This window comes from Palaemon carinicauda, chromosome 23 (assembly GCF_036898095.1).
Source record: "Palaemon carinicauda isolate YSFRI2023 chromosome 23, ASM3689809v2, whole genome shotgun sequence".
NCBI lineage: Eukaryota > Metazoa > Arthropoda > Malacostraca > Decapoda > Palaemonidae > Palaemon > Palaemon carinicauda.
The window spans coordinates 92,405,938-92,427,735 of record NC_090747.1 but is presented as its reverse complement, the minus strand read 5'-3'; the positions used below and the strand labels follow the sequence as shown (position 1 = coordinate 92,427,735).

Genomic DNA, 21,798 nt, shown 5'->3' with positions numbered 1-21,798 from the left:
TAGTAGTGGTGGCAAGAAGTTTGCCTGTATCTGTCAGTGCAGTAGCAGGAGTATCAGTAGTTAGTATTGCAGTAGTAATATTAGTAGTACCACAACTTGCTAGCACAGCAGCAGTGTCAATAACTGATCATGCAGCAGGAGTTCCAGTAACTGGTGGTACAGCAGGAGCGACAATAATAATACTGTAACATCAGAAGAATTGAAGATAGCTTTATCTGCACCTGTAGTATGAGTGACAAGTAGCTAGTAGTGCAGCAGCAGAAGCAGCACAGAAGTCCTAGTATTCCAGAGGTGTTGTTGGTAGCTGGTGGAGAAGTAGCAGCGCAAGAGGAGAAGTGCAACAGCAGAAGTGTCAACAGCTGGTGGTGTAGCTGCACTGGTGGTGTCTGTAGTCAAGTGGTGGTGAAGCAGCAGCAGTGCAGATAGCTGGTAATGCAGCAGAAGGAAAATTACCAATAGTTGGTGGAGGAGCCATTTTGCTGATAGCTGTGGCTTAAAGTCCTCTCCAATCATTTGGACAGGAGTGTGTGGATGGTCAATGGGTAAGAGCACAGGCAGCTATTATCAACAAAATGTAGACGGAAAAATGATGTGTTATGTTCACATTTAGCTGCGGCAGTAGGGGTGTGGATAGGTGGTGCTGAAGCATTGCCAGTTGCTGGTGCAGTATAGCCTCTGTAACAATAACGTAAGTGCAACAGGACCACAGATGCGGGTAGAAATGCCAGAGAAAAGTGAGCTGGTAGTAACTGTGAGCAGGTGCAACAGCAGCGAGGCAGCAGCACCAGGACTGCAATAGTTCGGAGGAGTGTAACCGTACATGATCTACCAAAGTTGGTTGTAAATACTTCTTTAAAATACAGGGGAAAATAAAACCCCTTCCTTGAGTGTCTAGGTAAGTTTGCTGATGCATGCATAAAAATAAACTGTGTACAAAATTTAAACTTGTATAATTACTACATTAAAGTGACAAAATAGAATCCTTGCACTGTTTAATGATTACTGTAAAAATTTAAATTATGTTCAGAGTGGGTATGAAATGCATAATTTTTTGTTATCACATTTTCCAGACACCATTTATATATATATAAAACCATGTGACTTGAAACATTACTGAAAAATAATTGATATTCAACACCAAAAATAAGCATGAAGTAAATTAACTTCAAACGACAAAGTCAGTAACTGCAAAAGTCTCCCTTTACCCTCTTAACTACGGTGCCAGATTTGGTTCTTTGCAAAACACACTATTACCAGGTACAGAATAAATTCAACAAATATGAAATACTAAATTATGTAAAAGATACCCTAGGGGGAAAAACTATGAAGCCTGTAAAATACGCACAACATACTTAGTGTCACTTTAGTTTAATCTATGTGAAAATAAGGGGTAAGGGGTGGAGAGCTATCTAGCTTGAAAACTCGCCCAATGCGAGTGCAATATCTATGAAAAATCACTCTTCAACCTGCTAAACAAAAAAGGTGTGTCTGAACATTAGGACAGAGAATGTGATGAAACAAATTATTCCGTTCCCTTTTTCCATAGTTTATCATGTAACAGAAAATAATTGTAATAAATTGTATGAAATAATAATTCTTTTATCATTTCCTTTAAAAAACAAATACTGATAATGTGGCTAAACTACAAAAAATAGCTCTTAACTGTCCAACTTTTCCTGACTCGCCTTGCTTTATTACCTCTAGTTCAAGTACAATTCCTTTTTGGGAAAGAACTTTGAATTTGGTCTCATTAAACCAATTTATAATGATATTCATACACTAAAATTGTATTTTTTATTACCCGATGCAATTTCAAAATCTTTTATTGTACAGCTACATTTAATCTATTAATGAGTTTAGTTGATAAGTCCTAGCAATAAATAGATGAATTACAATAATATAATGGACTCACCATTTGCTGCCATTCTCTTTGTAATTCAGCTAGCATTTTGGGTGACAATAATCCCTGAGCCAACAGTCTGTCAGTAAGCCTGCCACGACCTATACTTCCCTTCTCTTTCCTGTCCCTTTCTTGGGTTCGAGGCATTCTTATTTCTGTAAAATATATGGACATTACAAAATATATTCAAAACCTTTTCATATACACTTTCCATAAAAAATACTTCCAAGAAAAGCATTAGCTCGCCAGATAGAGCAAAGTTGAACACCTAGCACTTGTTAATTTCTAATGTATGGGTCATTAAAAACAGTTACACCTTCAGAGTTAACAATATCTAGAGCCTCATGGATACCGCTGCTCCTCTACTGTATTTCAAACAAATAAGAAAAGGTAGTATGGGCGTGAGGCTTCTGAAAAACAAAGTAATAACAATGGACACAGGAGAAGTAAACACACTCCAAAGTTCAGGGTTTGATGGCATTTTGATATGAAGAGGTGCTAAGAATTTTTGAAAGGAATGGAAAAAAAAACTTAAGATGGGGTTACCCATTGTATGCAGGAATGGCCGCTGGAAGGAATAAGGTGATGCAGATGCTAGGAGAAAATGGATACACAGGAAGTAGCAAAATGATAAACAGCAACAAAAATACTCTAAAGTCTAGAAGTAACAAGAGCATTCAGATGGTATTCTAAGTGACAAGAGTATTGAGATGGTATTCTAATCCAAGGTGTCATTGAAGAATACACTAAGAAAAGGATAAACAAATTAAATGATACGGAAGATCAAAATGCTTCTATGAAAGATAGTAATGTATGCATTCTCATCACATACCTAATACTAAATACCTGGTATTGTTATAAAGTCGCGTAACCAAGCTTTGTACTTTGGTTATCGAATGACCAACTTCAATAAGCCTTGGTTCCTAAGACTAGTTTAGTCTCTCTACTTATATGGCTCTCACCGTATATTTGTTAACTCCTGATGTCAGTTATCCTGGTTTTTATATGGGTTTGGTCTTATACTTTAGAAGCTTTTAGTAACACTAACTGGGCAAATCTCCTAGCACAGGCATGGTCTTGATCTTGGTCCCAACACTTGTCTAGCTGTAGCCAGTCTTTGAAACTAAACTGTACATATACAGTATCTCCTTGCAAAACATTGATATGCCCTCCGATGGGATCTGATCTTGGTTAAGTCTGCACTAGGCACTGATCCTGGCTTAAATTTGGTCTCCGCTAATACTACTCAGGACACTGTCTTATGCTGAACGTAGTTTCAAGTTGGCATAACTAGGGATGCAGTTGGATGGATATATTTGTATAGAATTTGGGCCATTAGGTAAAGTACTATGCCAAGTGAGGTTATCTAGCACAGAGGTGTAACGGAGGGACAAAATTCCCGTTGCACTATGAACTTTTAGTTAAGAGGATGAACAAAATGGGAAAAAGGAAGTGGGATTGGAGGTAAAGTAGAAGGCATGCAAAAATGAACAAAATAGCAAAAATGGAAGTGACAGTCATTACAAAACACTAATAAATGTGTCGGGCTGATCATTAAATTTTGATTAAATGATTATTACCCTCTCATAAAAGCACATAAAAGCATATTTATTACAAAGTCGCACACACGAACACAAATAGTATATAATTTTAATTAAAAGGGATTTGAATTCACAGCATCAAACATTTTTATGTTTGAACAAGACTAAAGCTGCTTAAAATAAAAATTCTATCAAATAATGAAAGTATATTTGCCTGAACGTGTTAACACCAATTCCTCAGCGTAGTGTTATGTTCCAAGCCTAACATACTAACTGCTGAAAAGCAGTAAGTAGATACAGAGATCTACGGTATAGTTTGTTTTCATTATTATAACTCATTATTTTTTATTAGTTTTATTTTTATAAATTTAAGATTTTATAAGACCAAAAAGGAATTATTAACCAAAGATAATCAAAAAATGAAAAATGTAAATCTTATCTGCCCTTAGAAACTTTCGATACAAAGAGTCCACAATATAGATTTACATAGATATATCTAGAAATTGCCAATGTACTGATGGAGCAAAACGACAGCCACGATATAGTGAAGGATTACTTTACATTCAAGTTAGCCCGTCACGTCAATAATAAATTAGGATCGCTGCAATGGCCAATTAGTAATCCTTACAGTGCACTGTGGAAGATGCATAACAGTACGACCCCACGGCAGTAATCCAGTGTAGACTTTAACACAGCTATCCATTCCTACAGTAGGTATAGATTATTTTCTAAAAGCATTCAATCTCGACTTTCTGCCTAAAAGATGGAATAAATTATATAATTTCTATAAATTTCTGAAAAGCAACAAATTTCTGCCTCTTGAGAATTTTGTGCTGGGAGGTAACTGCTTAAAATCAACAAATACCATTTTCTTTGAGGAGGAATTCATATGAACACACTTAAAACCATGAATGCGGGCTAATAATATTAAGTACCAGGTTTATTGTGAAACTGTTATATATGTGGGATGAGGTTTAACATTTGTGATACCCGAAGACCATGATGGAATGCAAGCCAGAATGAAGAGAGCAATAAGATAGCGTAATAAAACCTGAATAAAATAGATCGTTGAAATTTACACAAATATTAGTATCCAACAGATCTTGGTATTCCATTGATAAACAAAAGAAAAATCTGCGATACATGTATGAATAAGTGCACATGTATAATGTATAAGGGCTTCATTGAAGTGGGAATTGTAGTACAGTAGCTATAAAAAATGATGAAGATTCAGAAAAAAATTCCTACCAAAAAATTATGAACTTCATGACTGGTGTGAACTGAAAAGACTGATCATAGATCAAATGGAAACCAACAGTTGAAAGATCTGAACAATTAACATGGCGTAGACATTGATGAGAAGGGAGCTGAAGTAACCAGTTGTAAAAGAGTGGAATACAATAGGGTAGGGACAGTTGTCGAACAAGGGTAAGGCCAAGATTGTTGATGAGGGGAGACACAGGGGAGGACTGGGACTGGAGGAATCAGGCTGAAAACCCACCAGGTAAAAGAGAAGAGAGGAAATTCATCAACTTATCAGTGTAAAGTGATGATGATTACGATTTGACAATCCACATAGTCTTATATGGGAGAGAGTACAGCACAAGCACATTTAGTTGCTAAATTACCAGTCTAAGCAATTTTTTTTTTTCTAGTTCATTACACACCAATCCAAGTGTATGTTGTTCCTACTTCAAGGTTCTAATGAATTGTTTATCCTCCACTCTAGCTGTGATATTCCTTTAGTAAATTTCAAGGCAAATCTTGTTGGAGCCTTGTTTAATAATGAAATTTTTAGTAACAAACTTTTTATCATAAAATCCATTAAAAAATTTTGCACTACATAGTGGGTTACTGCAAAACAACCTTAGAACATCGAGTTGCAAAAAAATCTTCATAAAACATTAAAAGATTGAACTATAACACTTACTTCCTTTGTTAGAATTCTTCTTTCTTTGATCCATAATGAATGTATCTTCACTGTCGTCCAAGTTTGAAATGCGAGTACTAGACTTCTGCACAAGAGTAGTTATGTTAGAAACGCCATCTTCTATAAGTCCATCAAGTTCTCTTTGCAGGTCTCTGACAAGGTCTGCATCAGGAAACATATCGGAGAACCGATAACTGGAAAAAAGCATTCATAATAATAATCCAAATTGAAAATAATAACAGTAATCCTACTGTAATGCCATATATATTTCCCTGCTTATCTGTTGTGAGTTCCTGAAGACAATTACATATTCTTAAAACTTATTAAGTTTCAAAAGTCATAACTGTATCCAAATTTCACATTCACAAGGGGCACACCAATGTCATAAGATTACTGTACTTAATATCTTGCATGATTTTTTCAACCATTGTTTAATAAACTAGTCACAAAATGAAAAAAAAATGCCTTTTTAATTATCTATCAACATAACAGATTCTTTTAAGTAACTACTGTAAAACCAATTTCGTTTTATATAATGAAACTTGTTTATTCACATCACCTAACCTGAAATTTGGACATTTGTCTATGAAAAACTATTTCCTAGTCCTTGGATTTAATCTTTGTTTTAAGTACTGTACTGTAATTGGAAAAAATATGTTAAGTAGGAAGTTGATTTCAGTAACTCTCTCTAATAGGCAATTACAGTATTCTGAAACTTTTATCATAATCAGATAAAAACTAGATGATATATGGAGGGCACAGGAGCATTTAGGGCTAAAGCCCAAGATTTGGGACTGAGAAAGTAATTCAGTACAGATAAAAAGCAGGTTTTCAACTTTATAACAAACTTATTTCATCTACTTAGCATAATATTCCTGGTTATGCCTTTACCATTTTTTATTAATCATCTATGATACTTTTAGACAATTTATATACTGAATAATTTAAAACCCATATGTATATATTATTCCAAAATTTAGATGTGCAAGCATGATTCCTCAAATGTTTTTCTGGGCAAGAAACAGAACTATTCATTGCTTATATATTAACTTTTTAACTAACTCACTGATTCATCCATAAAAGAAGGATGAAAACCAAGGCAGGAAAAATAGCAACCCACAAACAGTAAAGCTTTTGTTAACATTCAAAATGCTGATAGCCTCAAAGGTAGAACCCCTTTCCAAGCGCAAATACGAACAACTACTGTATAAAATGTCTATAGGCTATGAAATCTTTACACTTTACTTTAACACTTCAAGTTTGATTAATTAAAGCAAACTGCAGACACATTTAATAGGGAACTAAAGTAAGTAATTAAACTTGAGAACAGGTACACAAAATTTAGTAACTATCAAAATAACCATGAAAAATAGTGCCAAATTAATCACTTTCTAGTTTTCTTCCAACACAAAACTGACTTGACTTAAAACTGAAGGACATGAGCAAGTTTCAAGTTAGGAATGTTCAATTTTTCATTACTTATTAGATATCACAAAGTATTTACCACTGCTTACATTAACAAAATGAGAATACAGTCCATTGCAAATGTCTGACCTTCACAAAATATAAATAGAGCCAAGCTAAATAATTTGTAACTTGAAACATCAACACTGATGGGCAAGATTTATCCAAGAAATGGCCTTTTTTAACAGAAACGAGGGGATTTCTGTAACATCATAATTTACTGTGTGATTTAAGAACTTTTAAAAGTCAAGAGCAGCAAGTGTTATATCACAAACAATAAAAAAAAAATTGTTAAGGGACCTCACCCCTTAAAGAAATCCCCCCTTTTTTCAGAGTTTTACTGACATTATTTGTTATACAACAGTTGCTATGCTTGACTATTAAAACTTTCTTGGAATTTTGGATATTCAGATACAGTATGTATTTTTGGTTAAGAGCACATCCATATTTCATATGTCAAATAGTCTTTGAAAGTGACTTCTATACATTAAAAAAAAAAATTCTAAGAAATTTCTAATGTACAGCTTTTAGCATATAAAATACTCTTTCAAATAGTTTTTAAAGGAAAAAAAATTGCTTAAAAAACAAACGTACGAGTTTGAAGTTATGGCAAAATAACATTGTTTAATCAATAACTTTTTCTCTCTTATGTCATAACTAATATCTTTAATGTATGTAGAAACATGAAATTACAGTATATATTTTCAAATGCCATTGCCTATGTGAAACAAAACTAAACATATTTATTAGCCTTACCTGAGCCATAAGTAGAGATCAAACACATCAAATACTTCTTCTAAATGGACCAGGTCAAGAATAGTATTTGGAGGAGAAAATGGCCACTTGATTTGGTGACAAAGCCAGTCTAAAGTTACAGGTTCATTTTGAGAAAACTGACGAGCAAACTGAAAGAGATTTTCAAAGTTTAATAACACATCACCTTTAATAAATACTAATGACAAAATGGCAAATTAATACATGCTGGGTAGAGTTAAGAGTCCTTAAAGTTACATGTAGGTTGTCACATTGCAGTATGCTGTCACACCAACGTTCAGATGTTGGAGACTATACTAACATTAAAATTTATTAATATATTGGATTTTCAGACATACCAAGTATTGTATATATGGAATTAAAAACTATCAACACTATTCTTATCTAATCTCTTTTTCCAGGACTTCATATGCTTATTCATGAGGATGTTTTAGACTTGTAATTCCTATTACATAAAGCGTTTAGTATATACGAAAAGCAAATATCAAAATATGTAAAAGATGTTTTCTTCAATAGTAACTTAATAGGGTACTTTAAACGTAAGTAAAAAAAAAAAACAGCACCAAAATCTAAAGTTAGATATTCAATAGTATATCCCAGGATCACATCTAAAAAAAAAGTCTTTTTATGCAAGTGCCTTGGAGCAAAATAAAATCATAAGACAATTTTATTTTATCTTCAAGACTGCAGTCGAAAACTTTTACAGCTAATTAAGAAATAAAATTAAGCAAAAACTCGCTTACCTTAAGGAACATTGCACAGACAAAAGGCATTTTTTTGTTGATAGGAGCACAGCAAAACACATAACGAGATCGTAGTTGTAGAGGAATGTGCTGAATTAAATCAGCTAAAAACTTGAAATCATCCATGATACACATGAAATACAAGGAAGAATCTACTGTGCAAAGGCTCACAAAAATATCCTGAAAAGGGAAATTTATACTGTATAGTATTTATTATTATCACTATTATTATTATTATTATTATTATTATTATTATTATTATTATTATTATCCAAGCTACAACCCCAGTTGGAATAGCAAGATGCTATAAGCCCAAGGGCTCCAATAGGGAAAAATAGCCCAGTAAGGAATGGAAATAATGAAATAAATAAATGATGAGAATAAATTAACAATAAATTGTTCTAAAAACAGTAACAACGTCAAAACAGATATGTCATATATAAACTTTAAAAAGACTTATGTCAGCCTGTTTAACATAAAAACATTTTCTGCAGGTTTGAACTTATTGAGGCTCTACTGATTCAACTACCCGATTAGGATGATCATTTCACAACTTGGTCACAGCTGGAATAAAACTAATAGAATACTGTGTAGTATTGAGCCTCATGATGGAGAAGGCCTGGCTATTAGAACTAACTGCCTGCCTAGTACTATGAACAGGATGGAATTGTCCAGCAAGATCTGAATGTAAAAAACAAGAATGAACTACTTGCCTTTTTGTAAAATTCAATAATGGCTGATGAAAATATTATCTTGGCCTAGTATCTATTCAATAGATTATAAAAAGGTTAAAGATGTCTAGTTTCTAAAGTATGATTCCTCCTTATGGATTACAATAAATACAACACCATTCTACAGAGTACATGATGCTCAAAGAATTGGAGAGTTAACCAATTCCTCATCTCTTGCTTTTAAACCTTAATGGATAAGTTGAAAAGGAATAAGATTTAAATGGAGAAATGAAGTTAAAAATCAAGGGGATACTGTGATGTGGAAAGTTTCTACTTGCTTAATTAAGGAGACAAGGAAGTTCTAAGGCTACAAAATTATACATCATGGAAAATGTTATACATGCATGAAGTATTACCATCACATGAATAACTATCATAAGACTTTCACCATCCTGTTTAGTCATTATAAATATGGAAATATCAGTATTATCCTGTTCCTATTAATAACTGACATTGCTTTTCCAATTTTTTTTTATATTAGAAAAAGCTAAAATGTGTAATTTATTATTATTATTATTATTACTAGCTAAACTACAAACCTTTTTTGAAAAGCGGGATGCTATAAACCCAAGGGATCTAACAAAATAGCCCAGTGAGGAAAGTAAATAAGGAAATAAACTATATGAGAAGTAATGAACAATTAAAATATTTTACGAGCAGTAACAACACTAAAACAGATCTTTCAAATAAAAACTATAAAAGGACTTGTGTCAGCCTGTTCAACATAAAAACATCTGCTGCAAGTATGAACTTCTGAAGTTCTACCAATTCATCTACCCGATTAGGAAGATCATTCAACAACTTGGACATAGCTGGAATAAAACTTCTAGAATAATGTGCAGTTTTGAACCTTATGATGGAGAAGGCATTACTATTAGAATTAACTGCATACCTAGTATTACGAACAGGATGGTACTGTCCGGGTAGATTTGAATGTAAAGGATGGTCAGAATTATGAAAGATCTTATGCAAAATGCATAAAAAACTAATTGAATGATTGTGCCAGAGATTAATATCTAGATCAGATATAAGAAATTTAATAGACTGTAACTTCCCGTCTAACATATTAGGATGAGAATCGGCAACCGAAGACCAGACAGGAGAACCATACTCGAAACAAGGTAGAATGAAAGAATTAAAACACTTCAATATAAATTGGTCACCAAAAATCTTATAAGACTTTTTCAAACAGCCAATTTTTTGTGGAATTGAAGAAAACACAACTACTGTGCTTTTCAAAAGTAAACTTTCTCTTGAGAATCACACCTAAAATTTTAAAAGATTCATACAGAGTTAAAGAAACGGTATCAGTGCTGAGATATGGATGTTGAGAAGCCACCATCCTTGACCTACTTACAATCATATGTTTGAGTTTTGTTAGGATTTAGCTTCATGTCCCATAATTTGCACCATCCACTAATTTTAACTACATCTCCATTAAGGGATTCAGCAGCCCCAGATCTAAATTGAGATGAAATCTGTGCAAAGAGATTGGCATAATCTGCTTATGCAAAGAGATTGGCATAATCTGCTTATGCAATGAGCTTGATTTCTAGACCAAACCACATGTCATGTGTATATAGTATGAAAAGCAATGAGTCAAGAACACTAGGAAACAGATGATTACCTTCAGTAAAACTATTTAGGTTTAGCCATAAAACGTTCAAAAACTGTAAAGATGATACGAGAGTTATGAAAATTTGGCACTAATCAGTTTGACTTGAGCAACCACAAACACATTTACCAATTCTCCAACAAGTGCTAAAAGCTCCTCTTCTTGCTAACTTATGTAAAATAACATAACTTTGGAGCTATGAAATCTGCTGTCATTATAAAGAAACAAAAGAAAAATACCATTTAGGTCTATATCTCCATACGCTTCAAAGTCCATCAAGAGAGCTTTAATTTCACGAGATTGAAAAGCTAAACAGGTTAGTTTAGCCTCTGTAAAACCAGAATGAGGAAGATAAAGTTTCTCATTACTCTTCTTACTGTGAAACACATCAGCCAAAAATGTTGCCTTTTCCTTTGGACAGTGAATGACAGAGCCATCTGGTTTAAGTAAAGGAGGAACTGATGCATCTACGCCATAGAGTGCAGATTTAAGGGTAGCCTACTATTTATGTTCCTGAGTTTTACCAGAAAGGGTTTCTATTAGGGTTAAATTGTATTCCTTTTCAATTAAAACATAAATTTTAAACCGAGTATAGTTATTCCAGGTCATTAGTAATATTTTAAAAACTATAATAAATTATAATAGAAATCATACAATAAGTAACAATAATTACTATGAGATTGGAAAGTGTGTAGCTGGGTAGATGATATGCAAAGAGCTCTATCTGATCAGCAGTTGGATGGAGTCCAGCTTGTTCTATGTCCGGAGGAATATTTCCTAAAAGCCTTCTCAAAGTTGGTAGGTCTTCAGACTTCATAGTAGTAACATAACCCTGCAAATAAATAAAATCAACTTTATGCACTGTCAAGAGTAACACAAGATAAAAAAAAAAAAAAGGTAAATTAGCTTTACGTCAAATAAAATTTTCCACTGTTTTTAACATAGTCCCTCCCATCCCATGTCTTACACAAGGTAGGGCACTCTACACACACACAGTCCCTCCAACTTCAAAACTGCAGAGGGTTTAACACACGAGGCAGTTTCCTCAAAACCTTGCAGACAACAATCAAAGAAAATTGCTCAAATCACCAACAATTTTCAGGAAATTAACCTTCACCTTTGTGCATTTGAAACCTTACATTGGAAATTTTAAAACAAATTTGACATCAACAATCAAGTTCAAAAGTCCAAGAAAGCTTGGCAATTATAGAATTTCTAATTCACTCACATGTTCCCACTGTGTTCCATAGCGTCCTGCGCGTCCTGCTATTTGTAAAGCAGTTGAAATACTGATAGTTTCCATTTCCTTTTCTCCTTTCTCATTTATTGTAGGCTTGATTAGCGAGTAGAAAACAATGCGGCGAATACTCCTGAAGGAGAAATTCAGTTGTAATTTACATGAATATGATTATGCAAAATATTAGGCACTATGATTCCATGCTCTCAAAATTATTTTACTAATGATTACTATAACATTAACCTAACTAAAATGTGGAAAAGTCCAAGACTATATTTACGTTATGTGGACATCGTGCAAAAATATTTGAGAAACCAGTGGTTCAAGAAAGGATTTTTCTTGGGCATAAAACTTTGATAAAAACTACAAGATTTCCATTTCACCTAAAAAAACATTAAAAACATTAAATCCAAGTAAACCAAACTTGAATAGGTTTGGTAATGAATATATTCTGTATGCAGCTACCAAATAATTTTTTGACAACATAATTATTTCTTTAAAGTAAATTAATTTAATAGTACATTCCCATCACTTTCCAAATGCTTAAATATGCAGCACCTATATTTTCACACAGTCTAGAAGAGCACACATCGACTGTCAGCATACTTGGAATTCAAGATCAAATTTCTAAAACCTTATCAGCTTTTCCTTGGGAAAATCTATTTCTGACCAACAAACAAAATACTGCAGAACCGAACCTGAACGGCCCCTTAGACACTGGAGAAATCCTCCTCAATACTTAGGGAGCCATAAAATTTAGTGAATTTGTAAATATTTTGCTAACATACATACCGGATTAACTTTCAGGACTGGTGATGAACTTTTCATGTGGAAATAAATATCTATTGAACCTGAGAACATCCTATCCTCTTTTCTGATGGAAAAAATATTACTAAAGCTGAAAATTTCACTATAAACTTTGTCAGAATTGAGAATTGTTCAGCCTTAATAAGTCACCTCCTTCATTACCTTCTTCAGGAACATCCTGAAGATGTCTGAAAAGCCCGAGACTTTTATAGAATTATTGATGCAAATTTGTAGAGATGGGAAATTTCTATAATAGAATCAGCATTAAGGAAAGGGATGCGATACTCTTTCCTTACTATTAACAATTCTCAAGAACTTGATGTAGACTTTCCTTGATGTGGGGTTGAACCGAAATAATATTCCTTCTACCGGGGCATTATGTAATTGATGGTCATCAGCTAGTTCTATTCCAGTAGGACAATATACCACAGACCTCATAGAATCATAAGTTGTCTTATTAGATATTTAATCCATCACTTCATCCATCTTATCAAATTCTAGAATGGGGTCACAGACTAGAGCAGATATTGAGCTACTTCTTATCATCAGACAGCCTTAAAAAGAAAAAAAAGGCAATTTTTCTCTATTTTTGACAAACCTATAAAACATTCACAACTTTGATGGTATAATAAAAAATGGTGCACTTTCTCCCTAAAAAAAATACAAGGACTGTCCTTGAGGAGAGGGTGGGGCAGTGGAAGCTTGATGCATGGGCAACTTCTCTGAGTTGGGGCTCCTACATAGGCAACCCCGGAGGAGAGGATATGTAGTTACAGTATTTCTTTGGTTAAACATTGAAACCTCACACTTAGTTGATATAAGCCCTTTGACCTGAAGGGAAGTATCCAAATAATAAACATTATTATTATAATTGTTTATGGATGACTATTTAGGGGTTCATTTAGATCAGATTGTAACCCCTAGACTGGATAGTTCAAACAAAATAAGCAAAAAAAAAAAAAAGGTAAATCTTGTAGTTATATTTTGTAAGTGTGCAGTGGGAAACAGCAACACAAAATTCAGTAGTTACCTTTGTTTTAGTTTAGCAGTTAGGCAGCTGGCATTAAGAGTCTCTACTTTAGCCCATTCCAATATGTATCTATTGTTTAAATACCAAAGTTCATGGAACAGGATTTTGATTTTTCCTCATACTGTACGTAACTATGTTCGAGGATCAACATATTCAAGATAAGAAGCATTTGACATCTGATGTTCAACTGTACTTGACAACAAATGCATAGATTCGGAAAGACTAAGGGCCTACTACGACTTAAGAAAAGAATATTGGTTGCGAGCAAAACACATCACCACACAGCCAACAGTTTTGGCTAGCAGAGTCTATGAATACTTACAAATAAGTATCTCATGGACTAAAAGGAAAGGTCACTATCATTATTCTATTATATATCCATTTGAAAATGGCTAACTGAACAAATTCATTCTTGAATGGTGTGAAAACTGAAAAAGAACAGAGTTAAAATAGCAATACCTGAAATAAGCACACAGAATAGATCAAAAGGAAATAGCACTGCTGCCTAGGATTAGGTATTGCTTGCTATAAACTATAAAAGACAGTACCATCTTAAGAGTTAAAGGCTGGAATATGGAAACTAACAATCCTCTAGTTTACTTACAAATTAAGGCCCATTCCAATGGCATCTGTAGCTACCAAGACTTTACATGGATGATCTGGGTCATTAAATTTGTAAGCCTGGGCCAACTTTGTTCCAGGAGGCAGACCTGAAATAACAAAACATCTAAAAGTCACTTTCATTAACAATTGAGAAAAAAATAGTGTCCTTCTCCTACCCAAACTTCCCCAAGCAGGAAAATTGACAACTAAAATCATTTATTGTAATGAATTAAAACTTATATTAACACATTATTACTATTCTCTATCAAATGAAAAAATAAGGAAGAATTAGTTTCCTAGTAAATGACCAAGCTCTTAGTATTTAAAATAAATCTGCTTGTCCATGACTGTCCTTGGATTTAGGATATTTTTAAAGATTTTTGGTCGATCACCATACTTCAGAATATAAAAAAATCAAGAAATTAACTACCACACTTACGCTAATGTAAATTGAAACTTTTAACAATAAAGTTTTGTGTGACCTAACAGCAATATGATAAAAAGAATTATCAGTATATAATAATACCACCAATAACATAGCATCTAACACATTGAAAAGTGGTCCAGTACAGCTGTAAATCTTTGCTTTTTAAAGTAATTTCAGAATCATAAAACTATAGCCTTGTGAGTTTCAAGTACGGTATACATTTTTTGACAAATTATATTCACTGTTCTAAATCAATTTAAATCTTAAATGTTAAAACACTGTTGGCTCTACTATACCTCCATAGATTACAGCCACTTCATGACCTCTTCTTTCAATTTCCCTTGAAACATAATGGATGTCTCTCTTGCTAAAACATACTATGCAATCTCCAGGATGAACATTATCTAAAGTGTGAAGTCCAGAATTCTCAACACTTAGGGGAGTCAACCTCTTATATCGTCTAACCTGAAAAAATTACAGGACTATATAAGAATCAAACAATAATTTAAAAAAAAGTCATACAAATTCATAGTAATCATTAAGATCTACATATTAAAAGAGCATTAACAGAGTACTCTGCATAACCAAATACAGGATACCTTGTATCACAGTCCTCACTCATCCTATTAACAATGCTCTAGTATCCAACAAAGTAATCCTATCTTCTTCTTTATGATATTAATTACACAGTTATAAAATGTGTCTGTATTAATTAATTAGGAATAAAGATACTCACAGAAAACAAAACCTACATCTGGCCATGCACAAGAGTCCATCATCAAAATGTTACATTACCATAGCCATAAAGTGATGCATTATTAAGGTCTCTGAAACTTTCTCAAGAACCGTTCCCTTTCTTAAGCATAGCGTGTTCTAAAGAAAAAAATTTTTTTACCACAATTTCTTCATATAATAAACCATGCATTCTATAAACAATATATAAAAAAATTTTCCTCCAATTTCTTTTCATTATAATTCATAAAAAGGGTATTGTACAGTATTCTGAAATACAGTACACGTCTGATACTGGTTAAAGCATGGGATCTTGCCCTAATTGTAAATTATTTAAAACTCAAAGTCTTTGGTTCCTTCTTTAATCCTCAAAACATTTTACCTAAAAAATATTACACAAATTTCTTACATCAAGATAAGAAAAATTGGGTGCTTCAATTCACAATGTGTTACAGTATATACCTCAACTTAACAATCTGAATCATACCATACTGATCGATCATTTAAGGTTGAATACTTATCATAGGACCAAAGAGTGATTATGATTGAACATTCATGTTGCAACCAAACAGAGAGGAAAGACACAGGATCGAGTGATCTTGATGACGACCAGACTTGAAGTTGTGTATGGTCTTGCACCACTGATCAGTCTTGCTCGCAAAGTCCTAGTGTAAGCTACAATTTAATGTCTAGTAATAAATGGCTGGATAGAGAGAGGCAAGAGAGTGTGCTAGAAATAGGAATGAATGGGGAGCGATTGTGACGCAGTTTCGGTAGGCCCTGCTGCTTCCTCCGATGCCTTAGATGACCGCGGAGGTAGCAGCAGTAGGGGATTCAGCATTATGAAGCTTCATCTGTGGTGGATAACGGGGGAGGGTGGGCTCTGGCACCCTAGCAGTACCAGCTGAACTCGGTCGAGTCCCTTGTTAGGCTGGGAGGAACGTAGAGAGTAGTGGTCCCCCTTTTTTGTTTTTGTTTCATTTGTTGATGTCGGCTACCCCCCAAAATTGGGGGAAGTGCCTTGGTATATGTATGAATAAATGGCTGAAAGATTTCCAGGAGGAAGTTGAGAATTAACTAAGTTGAATGGGTATATCTTGCCTTTAAGATAATTTCAACTATTTGTGTTACAAAAACTCATTGTGAAATAGTGGTAGTTTATATGGCTATACCATGAGCAATGCAGTTTTTTTCTATTTTATGCTTGAATGTATTCTGAAGATTCCCCCCCCCCCCACAAAAAAAGAAAAGGTTACAGGGTGATATAGTGGTAGTTTATAAGGCTATACCATGGGCAATGTAGTTTTTTTCTATTTTTTGCTTGAATGTATTCTGAAGATCCCCCCCCCCCACCACAAAAAAAAAAAAAAAAAAGTTACAGGATGCTTAACATCCACACTTGGGTAGAAATCTTGGATATCTTTATGCAGGGAGTCTCCTATACAGTAAGTAATAACACTCGGTGTAATCTTGAGTCAATACTGGCAGTTCTGAAGGACATGCAGTACTTTGGATCTAAAACCAGTATATTAGCTCTAACAACAAATAGAAGTATAAACCAAGATTGAGAGCTTTATCAGACAACCCAAGAGCTTATGTTACTTTAAACATATCTCGGGTACCCATTGCTTTTGTTAATTTGGTGGTCCTGGTAGACAGTTCAAGATCTGACTCTCCATTTAAATAGAGGTCAAAGTACCTAGCACAGCTAGACTGGACTGAATTTATTATAAATATTAGGCCACAGGCCAGCAACTGGGGCTAGTGAGGCCATTCAGCACAATAATAAATATCTAAATAGATAAAATTTTTTGAAGACATTTAAAAGATCACATTCACTTATAACTCAGTCTTTAACACATCTAAAATATTAAACTAGGAAAAATCAATCAAACGAATATTAAGATTGATTTCATGTAGATAACTAACAACAGCACCTGCATTAACTTCTAAATTACCAGGAATGGATTTCCAACCAAGATGATACTTGTGAAGCCGACTCAAAATAGAACATATTTGTGAGCAACACAGGTATGTCAGATCTTCCGAGGCTAAAAACATTCAAATCGGGGGTTAATATTAGCTCATATATTTTCAATTATTCGTAAGGACTGGACAGTACCACTTCTCTTGCCCTTTTCTTAGAATGTATGATCTAGTGAGTCGCTTCATAGAGTGGACAAGCTCGGGTCGCGGGAGTGGCTTGAAAGGTAGAGGTCACAACTTGGACAAGAATGGAGAATAGGCCCATGCGGGAGAAAAGGGGTAACTCTCATCTCTCCTACACTCCCACTAGCTTTCCAAACACTAAGTTTTTGTTTACCCAACTGGGTCAGCAATCCTGTTACTTCTATTCAAAGGATGAGGGTTGTATTCGTGTCTGAACAAATAGAAAAAACGAAGGATGGCACTAAAAAAATGGCGGGGGGTGGGAAAAAGTCTTCAAAAGGGGTGGGCGAACTTTAGAACTTTCTGATAAAACACTAAATGTAATATATGGAATTCAGATTTGTTGAGGTGAAATTGTTCATAAACCACAAGGGCAGATGACACTTTGGAGTAAATTAGCATGGGATTGGAGTTTGACAAACATGATGGCTGTCACTGATTGAAGAAACGAGGTATTACCGTTTCCAAACCTAAATACAGTTAATGATATAAAAAGTTTATTGTAGTTTTTTATTATGAATAAAGCCACACAAAAAAAAATTCTTATGACATACCTCTACTTCTTCTCCAGCAGCTAATGCTAGTTCTCTAACCATATCTATTGCACATTCTTCACCACAAACATGAACTTCCCGGGCGCAAAGACCAAGGAATGCTCTTGTCCACGCCCAGCCCCTCTGAGGATCTCTTACCATTTGTATTTCATCAACGACAGCAACATCATCTGGTTAAAGTAAATAAACAATAATGGAAAATACAATTATTTTTTTCCAAAAGTAATTACTTGAATTTTTTCATGGATATTAATACAGTAATTCTATTTTTTGTTACCATTAGCACTATTTATTGTAACAATCATGGAATATTGCATTTTATTGAAGTCACTCATTCAGTACTATGTAACGAAATGAACAAACTAAAAAATTTAAAAAACAGAACAATAAGATACTCACAAACAGTATTAACAGAAGCCATTTCTACAGTACACGCGACATGGCCTGCAGCCGTGCCATCTGTGAAGCCAAATTTCCTTTCTTCTCCAGTTACCAAGTCACAAGGTGTACCCTATCAACACAAACAAACGTATAAGCTATACTGCACTGCATGACCATCATAAAATTATGTTTGCGACAGAAAAATCAAAACTCAAAAAGTATAATAGAGAACTCGTCTGATATACAACAAAATCGGGAAGGAAATATTAAAGAAACAAAACTTGAAATCTTGATCTCGATTAATGTAAACAGCTATTCTCCTAGTTAGTGATCTGCTCAGTATTTAAGTACAGTTTATAATACTTACAAAACTAAGGTATAGAATAAAAGGTTATCTTAGACCTATAACAAAAATCCTTTTCAAAATAAAATCGTACAGCAGGCTCTAAACACACATGAAGAGCAGTACCAGGAATAAATCAAAAGTAATGAAAAAATTCAATGAAGATAATAACACTGAATGTGGAAGAAACGGTAAAATAGAGTAGGGAGGTAATAGAAATGATAGAGAGGTGAGGATACAAGTCTTGATTGCGAGTACAGTATTTGATCTTTAGATCTCAAAGTAAGACAAGTTGCTCAGTCTTTAATCTTTATCTTCTTTAGGAGAATATTATGACCTTACTGTACACGCCTTGTCCAGTCATCCTTCTTTTGCTGGAAATATCTTTCATAATCTCTTATGATTTCTAACAAGGTCTTCATATTTTTCTTGTCAGTGTGTAGTCTAACACTGTACCTTTCAGCCTCATCTTCATGGAGCCACAAAGATAATAACTTGATGAGACTAGGCTTTATGAATATGACCCAGAAAAAAATGCTCAGCTATCACACTCAAAGTAATGAACATTAACCAGATATAAAATGCACAAAGTCTATGGCATTGTGTGGGTCATATCAATTCCTTTTCTTTTTAACTGCCAGGTTGCTGTTCACAAGTAAGCTCTCGAATGTCAAACAATTAGTACAAAGTAGTATCTGGGAGTGGTATATACTCTTGAAGAAAACTGTGCGACACAAAAGAGCAAAGTTGTCGGAAGCAGATAATCAATAGCTTCACCACAAAAATGGTTGTGTCTACTCACCTCACACCCTACTCACCAGACATGAATCCATGTAATTTTTGGCAGTTGCTCAAACTGAAGACTAAGTGCAAAGAAGAAACAGATAACACATCAAGACAAATGAGACAAAGGCCCTCTGCGAAGTTCAAAATTATTATTTTGAATTTTGTTTACATCCAATGGAAAGAATACTGAACAAAGTCCAAAAGGACATGTCCTGAAGGAGAATAAAATCTGAACACATTAAAATTGCTTGATTTATATACAGAAGGGATGAATACTCTCCAGTCAGACTTTGATTACACTTGATATGACAAAGTAATTTAGCAGGTACAAAGACAAATAGCAGCTGCATAAAAATTATTGTTCAGTGGTTAGGTTAGAAAATGAAGTAGGCATACTGGTCCAATATATGTCCAAAATATGGGACAGATGTGGATAGAATAAACAGAAGGATAACAGGATTGAAATAATCATTGGAAGAAAAGCAATGGACATCTTTTAGATATGTATCCCAGAAAAGCAACACCAGAACACAAAAAAGTGCTATGGGAAAAATTAACAGGTGCATTTATCTAAGTGCAGCAATTGAGAAAAATGAAAAATGGAACCAGAATATTAGCAGACCTAAATGTGCCAGTTGGAACAATGTTGGATTTCAGCATGTGATGCGACCTTATGAAACAAAAGAAAAAACCATAAGGGAGAGAAGCTGTTCTTAAATACACAAAGAACCAAATTTCAAAGCTGTTAAAAGTACATTCAAAGACAAAACGCCATGGAAAATCACTTAGCCTGGCAAGCATGCGACTACAGTATTACAACATATTACAGTATAGCCATTGTAGAGTGTAAATATTGGCTAATGGTAGATCTAGAGTTTAAATATTTATAAATACAGTATATAAAAAGAATAAGATAAATGTTTAGAGTCCATTATGGTCAACACAGAGCCTTTTATTACTAAAAATGGCAAAGCTATAGAATTAAATAAAAGAAGGCCCTGAGAGATATAGGTAGTTTTAACAGTAGCATAAAAGATATAGGTTTTACATAAAACTTTAAGATGGAAGAGTGGAATGGAAAGAACACACGTGAATGATGAAAAGATTAAGGATGAAGAGATGAATGCAATACCATATTTAAAGTAATAAATGTTGTGATCAAGCTAGAAATTTAAGAAAAAAATTTCTATACCAACTATCTATCAGAGATGTTAATGGTAAAGATGGAGGAGGAGGAAAATGTTAATAGTGTAGTGGTAGACCTCATGATGTATAATATTTCTGTCACCTTGGCAATATACAGCATTGTGACATCTTTACCAAAAGGGCATCTACAAACTAAAATTTTTAACGTCTTAAGTAAAATTAAAAGAGATTACCAGGTCACTGAAAAGGAGATGACAGTAGATAATATATTAGTGACATACAAAATGTGTAGCATTCAGGATTTCCCAGTATCCCTATGCCACTGGAGACAAGAGCAAAGAAAATGTTGGTTATCGAGGTGTAACCAAAAAATGCAGGAAGTCTTAGTGGTAAAGAGAAGCAATGCTTCAGCTGGAACATTCTTCAGTTTTAGTAATGTGATGAAGAAGAAAAGTAATCAAAAGATTTGAATTAAGAAGTAGAAAGATTTCAAGTTGCAACTCCCAGATGAGATTATTGAGATAAAGTATGGATGAGGATTTGTACCCAAATAAAAATCAACCACAGAGAATTAGACAGAACTAGTAAGGCAACGATTCTTAAAAGACCTTCATATAAAAACCATAAAGATGAACGACCATTTCAATTTCAAATTCTACCAAGAGAGGAAATTATGAAAAGGAAATAGCCAGTTAACATACCTTTTCATTGCTTTTGTGAAAAACTTCTGTGGCTAAAAGTTTTAGAGGCCCACAATAAACACCAGAGTCAGCGCATAAAAACTGCTGCATAGCGTGATAAGTTTTACCACTATTTGTTGGTCCTGCATGAAAAATTATTTTCCTGTTTAAAGCACGAGCTTCAGGGTACCTGGTGAATTAGAAA

The 21,798-nt window shown here is 34.0% G+C and overlaps 2 protein-coding genes across 6 annotated transcripts in view; one reads left to right on the top strand and one right to left on the bottom strand.

Moving 5' to 3' along the window:
* The window catches only part of LOC137617241 (glutamate-gated chloride channel-like), a 959,538-nt gene that overhangs the window by 753,330 nt on the left and 184,410 nt on the right, over positions 1–21,798 (top strand). The window lies entirely within an intron of this gene.
* LOC137617240 (ATP-dependent RNA helicase SUV3 homolog, mitochondrial-like) overlaps positions 1–21,798 on the bottom strand; it is a 50,538-nt gene that overhangs the window by 6,907 nt on the left and 21,833 nt on the right. Inside the window, exons 6-16 of the mRNA XM_068347201.1 lie at positions 21,615–21,783; positions 18,657–18,768; positions 18,258–18,427; positions 15,099–15,267; positions 14,377–14,482; positions 11,927–12,068; positions 11,372–11,530; positions 8,353–8,532; positions 7,592–7,740; positions 5,372–5,565; positions 1,913–2,055 (exon numbers count right to left, since the gene is read on the bottom strand). Coding sequence (XP_068203302.1) covers positions 1,913–2,055; positions 5,372–5,565; positions 7,592–7,740; positions 8,353–8,532; positions 11,372–11,530; positions 11,927–12,068; positions 14,377–14,482; positions 15,099–15,267; positions 18,258–18,427; positions 18,657–18,768; positions 21,615–21,783 — 1,693 coding nt within the window. The remainder of the gene's footprint in view (positions 1–1,912; positions 2,056–5,371; positions 5,566–7,591; positions 7,741–8,352; positions 8,533–11,371; positions 11,531–11,926; positions 12,069–14,376; positions 14,483–15,098; positions 15,268–18,257; positions 18,428–18,656; positions 18,769–21,614; positions 21,784–21,798) is intronic.